Consider the following 7,774-nt stretch of genomic DNA (forward strand, 5'->3'; position numbering starts at 1 on the left):
ATTATGATGAAGAGAAAGTAGTTCAAACCAAAAAAAAAAAAAAAAAACAAAAAAAACTGGCTTATAATTTACACAATGAAAGATGCTTATAATTGTATAAACACTGATTCCCCACTAAGATGGGACACTCTACGAGGAATCCTAAGAAAAGGATAAAAGCAATACAATAACCAGGGACAAACTATTCCCATGGGTCAAATGTGGCTTGCAGTCTCCTTTTCTAGAGAAAATGTTATGTATTACTCATTTGTTTAGGTATTATCTATGTCTGCTTTTGAGCTACAATGGCAGAACCTAAAATATTTAGAAATATAAACCTAAAATATTTACTATATAATCCTTTATAGAGAAGTTTATACACCCACATGCAATAAATCAAACATATGGCTTTTTTCTGTCAGGACAAATTCTACATAGATGTGGGGACTCACCTGTTATATTGTTTAAAACCTCCTTTAGATGACTAAAACTATGCAACAGGGGATCCCGTTCTTCATCCTGTAACAAATAGGTTAAAAGAAAGTTATTATTTGGGTGGGAATTGTATGGGGACTATAACCAATGAAAATGCAAATATTGTGCAAAAATGAAAAATGATATAAAAGTGTATAAAATAAAAAATAATAATAAAATATAGAACATCCCCAAAAAAAGTCATTATTGAGCCAAAGAGGAAAAAGGAAATAAAGAATAGATTAGGGTGCTTCCTAAATCAAACTAGACAATCTACTAAGTTCCTTCTGAGGAAAAGAAAATTAACCTATTCTATAATCTCTTATTTTATAGGGGTATTGCCCAAAATAGTAAATCCTGGAATACTAATCTACACCATGACCACAGCACTCAGCTACTATAAACTAGCAGATCTTTTATAATTGTCTGGTGTGAATGACACAGAGGCATTATTAATGGAATTAATGCCCTTATAAAAGAGACCCAGGAGAGTTACCTTGCCCCTTCCACCATATAGGATACAATGAGAAGGCTGAGACCCGGAAATGCCACTCTCCTGGCATCCTGATCTCAAACTCGCAGCCTCCAGAACTGTGAGAAATAAATTTCTGTTGTTTATAAGCAACCTGGTCTACAGTATTTTGTTACAGCACCCCAAACAGACTAAGACATGTATACTATTCTATCTTGTCTTCTTCATACTCATTTATGTAACTACATGTATTCATTTCAAAGACAAACCTGACTCCACTCTTACTCCTAAAACAATCAATTTTTATAAATGAACATAAGATACACACACACACACCAAGTTGGAAATATTTAAACTTGCTTTTACAAATGTGATAAAAATTATTTTATGCAACTGTTCAGAAAAATATCTCCGTACATACACATGCAACAAAAAAGTCAGTCTTATAATAGGCAAGTTTTGTCATTTCTCTGATTGGTAAGATAGGCTGGTTCTATACACGGAACTTTGCTGAACTCCCAATTGTACCATCAACAAGTCACATTCCATGTAGCAATAACTAAACTCACCTTAAATAAATTTGATACCAATTATTACCCTAAGGAATTAGAAGATAAGGAATTCTTTGACTTTTTCAGACATACAAAAGAAGTCTCAAATACTAGCTTACGTTGTTTAAAAAAACAGTTAAAAGAATTGTATCATCTTTTGGATCCCAGAGGGAAGAAAAGCAGCCTAAAAATTTGATGCTACTGGGATAAAACAGAAGGGTCCTTGACATCAAGAATAACTCTGGGGCCTCCCCAGTGGCGCAGCGGTTGAGCGTTGGGTTGCAAAGCTGCCCGCAGCCTCTGCAGCGCTGGTTCAATCCCCGGCTGCTCCCCGGCCACTGGAGGAGGGTCCCACATGGCGTGCAGACCTCTCCTGCCGCCCGCTGCTCCCCTCAGCAGTGTGCTCGGTCCTTCTGACTGCTCTGCTGCCTGCTCTGCTCCCTGCTCTGGCTCTGGTGAATTCTCTCACCCTCCCGAGCTTCTGACTGTACCCAGTGCTTGTATAAATAAAACAAACAAACAAACAAATAAATCTTAAAAAAAAAAAAAAGAATAACTCTGAATTCCTACTATTATCATTATTGCTGGTAAAATGATTACTGTTTAACCATGTAGCAAATCCTCTACAACTCAATGACCAAGCTAGCTACCTATCCCCAACTTACCAGAGGAGTATGGGTGCTCCATCGGGCATTTCGTTTGATGGCCCCAACCACGATATTAATCTCTCCTTGCACGATGTAAATATTCTTATCCACCATCCTGGAAAACCTAACAAAACAGTTCAAACTTTTGTCACTATTTGGTTACCCAGAGTAAAATCATGCTTAAATCAGTACCTGATAAGATTAGAATTATATTTAACCATTCAGTACCAGGATTTCCCACCTATAATACTTAGATGGGATAAAATTCACCTTATGATATGAATCCAAACACTTGGCTCTCCTAGAGGCCTCTAGAAGTTCAAGATACAACTCAAAAAGCATCAATCCAGAAAATTTCTTAAGGTACCTCAAGAATCACTAGCAAGAAAGACAAATTCTTCAAAGTCAATGAGTCTGGGGACAAAGACTGTCTCCAAAGACTTTCCTGTGAGGGCTTCGGGTATGAACATCTATCTGTGCTGCAAGTTCATTGTTTTAGATATATTTCAGGTCTTCCCATTTTTTGTTATCCACTCAATAAAGTAATAAAGAAGATTCAAATGAAAAGAAAAGAATAACGGTTGTTAGAAAAATAGCCTCGTTCAACCACAGTTACAATGTCAACTTGTAGACTGCATCCATTCTACCAAGTCAGTTCCAGAAAACTGGAGAGTAGCAGTGATACAACCTTTGAAAAGTTCTGAAAATTCAAGTTTCTCTGCTTTATAGCAGAAAATCTCTAATAAGTAGATGGAAAGCTACTAGTTTCTATATGAGACTGAAATAAAGCTAAAATATTACTTTGGTATTTTAAGTACTACCAACTCTACTACCACATAATTTTATTTGCTGCCTAGAACAGCACTTAGAAAAGATATTTCTCCTCCTAGGTGAGAGTATAAAAAAAAACAGAATTTCTTCTTGCCATAGAGAAAACCCTAGAAGCACATGAAGCCAATGTTACCACTTTCCATGACTCTTCAGAAAGACAAAATTTTAAAAGCAGAACAAAAGAGTAGTGGGGCAGAATATGTAGTTAAATATTTGGCTTAGGCTTAAGAAAAGTTAAAACAGTAAGGATATGTGGACAAGGGAAGAAGGAATTCCAGAAATATTTACTAATTAAGCAATTTCTATGCATAAGGCATCTTTCAGAGTGCTAAGGATACAAAGCAAGTAAGAAAGGGAAAGAGTTCTCATTTATACTGTGGAATGTAGGGAAAAAAATGTAGTATATAACTGTATGTTACCATTTATGTAAAACCAACCAACCTGCCCTACACAAAATAATTTTGTTTTTAAAAATATATGATAGGGCCTTCCTGGTGGCGCAGCAGGTTGAGGGCCGCGCTGTGAAGCTGTCCGCAGCCTTTGCAGCGCCAGTTTGATTCCTGGCCAGTCAGGGAGATTCCCACATGGCACGGCAGACCTCTCCTGCCTCGCCTGCTGCTCCCCTCAGCAGTGTCTTCAGTCTGTCTGTCTGTTCTGCTCCCCGCTCTGTCTCTGGTGAATCCTCTCACCCTCCCGCGCCTCTGACCTGTACCCCAGTTCTTGTATAAATAAATAAAAAATCTTTTTAAAAAATTAAAACATAAAAATATTACATAATATTTATGTAAAACCAACCAGCCCACTCTAGGCAGAATAATTTTTTAATATATAATATTTATTACACAGTATAGCATAAAAAGTAAAATAACAGTAAGCATTCAGATTAATAGCACAACTGATGACTGTGTCCTCCCTAACATATCCTCCTTTTTCATCCATCCTAATCTAAATCTAATGTTTATTAAGCTTTTACATAGCTTTATCATTTGCTTCATTGATATGTATGTTTAAGTAATATATAGTATTATGCTCCATATTTTCACACTTTATATTACTAATATCATATTGTATATATTCTTCTGTTTGTAAGTCATCCATGTTGTTAAGTATACTTAGTATATTTTGTACAGGCATATATATATATATATATATATATATATATATATGTAAACATAGACTAACAAGTCTAGGCAGATGTACCCCAATTCAATAACTAGTTATATATAAACAAGGCACTGTGAAGTCAGGGTACAATTAAAGGATACTTTAACATTACCTATAATGAAAAAAAAAAAAATTACCTATAATGTTTAATTTTTTTCTAAGAAAAATATATTTTATACTATCAAAAACAATCAAAAATTAATAATGATGAAAGAGGTGATATATAATTTCTGCCCTTGAGGCAATTAAATAGTTTAGTGGAATCTAAAAGAAATCTGAGATATAGCCAGAGAGGTAGAGAAAATAATACACTCCAGGGCCTCCCTGGAGGCGCGAGGAGTTAAGCACTGCATTATAAAGCAATCCCCGGCTGGCCAGGGAACAACCCACATGGAGTGGCAGACCTCTCCTGACTTGCCTGCTGCTCCCCTCAGCAGTGTGTTTCAGTCAGTCTGCCTGTTCTGCTCCCCACTGTCTCTGGTGAATCCTCTCACCCCCTACATCTCTGGCCTGTACCCCAGCTATTGTATGTATAAATAAATAAATCTTTAAAAAAAAATAACAACACACTCCAAAAAAGTAAGATGTATGAAAAATACTATATATGATAAAGGAAGAAAGAACTGGCAAAAATTTTATCAAGACCCCTAATACTTTCTACAATCCTCAAGGGGGTCCAGTATAAGGCAACATTTATTTTGAGGACAATTTATGTATTTTTTAAATTTTTTTTAAAGATTTATTTATACAAGCACTGGGTACAGTCAGAAGTGCAGGAGGGTGAGAGGATTCACCAGAGCCAGAGCGGGGAACAGAACAGGCAGACTGACAAAGTACACTGCTGAGGGGAGCAGCGGGAACAGCAGGAGAGGTCTGCGTGCCATGTGGGATCCTCGACGGGGGCCGGGGATCCAACCAGCACTGCAAAGGCTGCGGGTAGCTTCGCAGCCCAGTGCTCAACCGCTGCACCACCGGGGAGGCCCTATGTATTTATTTTTAAAAGATTTATTTATTTATATTTATTTATGCATACAAGAGCTGGGGTGTAGGTCAGAGGTATGGGGTGGGTTTGGGTGAGGTTTGGAGTGGGGAGCAGAACAGGCAGATTGACTGAAATACACTGCTAAGGGGAGCAGCAGGCGAGACAGGAGAGGTCTGCTGTGCCATGTAGGTGACCACCCTGGCCGGGGATCAAATTCGGTTGCAGTGGCTGCACATAGCTTCATAGTGCTGAGACAACCCCTTGCACCACCAGGGAGGTCCCCCTATTTTAAGGACAATATAAAGAAACAATGAAGTGAGTCTCAGAAGTATCTGATTTCGAGATGCTCTAGGCATTTCAAGATGCTCTTCCAGAAAGGAGAAGAACCAAGACCTAAAATAAGGTAAACAAGAAGAACTTAAAGAAATAGAAGAAAATAATATAAAATCTACAGTATTACATTATTTAGGCAAGCTATATGTGCTCTAGATGTCTGGAAGAATTTAAAAGAGGGCCTCCCTGGTGGAGCAGGAGTTAAAGTCTCAGTGCTATCAAGCTATCACCAGCCACTACAGGCATGAGTTCATTCCCAGCCAGGAAGCTTAACCCACATGGTGCAGCAGACCTCTCCTGTCTCTCCTGCTGCTACCTTTAGCAGTGTATTTCAATAGATCCACCTATTCTGCTCCCCACTCTGTCTCTGGTGAATCCTCTCACCCCCCGCACTGCACCTCTGGCCTACACCCCAGTTCTTGTTGCATAAATAAAAATAAATCTTTAATTTAAAAAAACTATAAGGAGAGAATGGCAAAATTAAAAAACTTATAGATGGGAAAATTTAGTATGTATTTAGGAGATCATGACTATCTTCAGACTGACAGGACATTTTTTCTAGGGAAAAAATAGGTAGGTTAGAAAAGCAAATGTGGGGGCACCTATCATGGAAGGCCTTCAATACACAGCTTTTAATCAGTTTATCTATAGATATAGAATACCTATCATTGTAAAAAAAAAAACAAAAAAAACCAAAACAAACTGGGGCATGGAGGCCTGGAGGGAAACACTATAAAATAAGAACATCTAATTTCTATTTCAAAAACCAAGAGAATGAAAAAAAAAAAAAAAAAAACAAAACAAACTGGGACATGGAGGCCTGGAGGGAAACACTATAAAATAAGAACATCTAATTTCTATTTCAAAAACCAAGAGAATGAAAAAAAAAAAAAAAAAACCACCACCACCCATACTGAAAACAAAACAATACTGGACTACAAACTGCACACAGTACCAGTTGAGACCTAATAGGCTCTATAAGCTATTTGGAAGCCTTCCTGGGAGAGATAAATTTTGAACTGGGATTCCTACTAAAGTAATCAACCTAACAATTGATCAGAATTCATTAGGCACCAAAAGCTAATAAATTTCTAAGATACCAAAAATCTAGCGGAAAAATAAACCAAAACACTGTCTTAAGCTTTTTCTAACATAAGAAATATCTAGGGAATGAAGGAGAATTATTTTCAAGGACTATGCAAAGATGCCTAATCTCACTTCAGGACTCAGCATTTGCCTCACCACCCTGGGAATCTTCCAAGGGATCTGTCATTCAACTTCAAATAGGAAATTCTGAAGCACTCACAGTGTGATCACAAAATCCTTCAGGGTCCTCATATAAGTATGATAGAAACCTAAAAAGTTTATCTTATATCAGAAATATCATGAGAAGAACAACCAAGTAGATACCAACTAACAACCCCAGCTAGATATGCTACTGGCCCAGAGATCTGAGCAATGCTTATCACTTGAAAGCACTGTCTGTTTAAAGATGGTTCAAATATTCCCATGGTGCTTTTCAGCATCCCAGTTACTCATCCCAAAAGGATCTAAAGAGGAGTTACTACATCAACTAGCAATTCCCTCTAGATCTAAACAAAAGCAGGAGAAACAGAAATAATAAACTGATATCTTACTACATGGAACACCATATAAGTATGAAAAACAAAACTTGAAAACTTTCCTTAGAAGATAATATATGAGAATATTTTCATAATATCAGCATGAGGAGAAGCAACTAAACAGGAAACTAAAAGTGCCAGCCATAAAAAAAAAAGGTAAACTAAACCATGTTACAACCATCCATAATATAAAATATTAAATAAAAACTCTAATAGACATATAAACCCTCCACCAACTTGGCAAAAGACATGAATAGGCATTTCACAGAATAGGAAATGTAAATGACAAATAAGTATATGAAAAGACTATTCACTTCATTATCAAGAAAATTATAAAATAAGACTGTAATAAGATAACATTTTACCAAAATAGCACAAAAATTTTAATCTGACACTAAGTTGGTAAAAATTTAGGCCAAGCAGCTAGTATGTAAACTGCTATAATTCAGTAGGATAACAATTTGGCATTATCTTGGAAAGTTGAAGAACTTCACATCCTATATCTCAGCAATTCCACTACTAAGACTATACTGCACAGAAATAAAATTTTTACAGTGGTTGGGGTGAAGGTTGGGGGAGGAAGGAGGGTTGTAACTAACATTTTGTTAGTTTTAGCTTTAGTTTTGGTGATGTTCTGTTTTTTTAAGCCAGGTAGTGGGGCCTCCCTGGTGGCACAAGGGGTTAAGTCTCAGTACCATCAAACTAACACCAGCCACTGC

The 7,774-nt window shown here is 37.0% G+C and overlaps 1 protein-coding gene across 17 annotated transcripts in view; it reads right to left on the reverse strand.

The window, feature by feature from the left end:
- Positions 1–2,237, reverse strand: part of GBF1 (golgi brefeldin A resistant guanine nucleotide exchange factor 1) — a gene marked incomplete at its 5' end in the record, with an annotated part of 98,191 nt that extends 95,954 nt beyond the window's left edge. For all 17 annotated transcript variants that reach the window (XM_084245188.1, XM_084245187.1, XM_084245185.1 and 14 more), the window contains 2 exons: positions 432–498; positions 2,142–2,237. In XM_084245188.1, the coding sequence (XP_084101314.1) occupies positions 432–498; positions 2,142–2,237 (163 nt within the window). The remainder of the gene's footprint in view (positions 1–431; positions 499–2,141) is intronic.
- Between the last annotated feature and the right edge of the window lie 5,537 nt (positions 2,238–7,774).

This window comes from Talpa europaea, assembly GCF_964194135.1.
Source record: "Talpa europaea genome assembly, chromosome: 10".
NCBI lineage: Eukaryota > Metazoa > Chordata > Mammalia > Eulipotyphla > Talpidae > Talpa > Talpa europaea.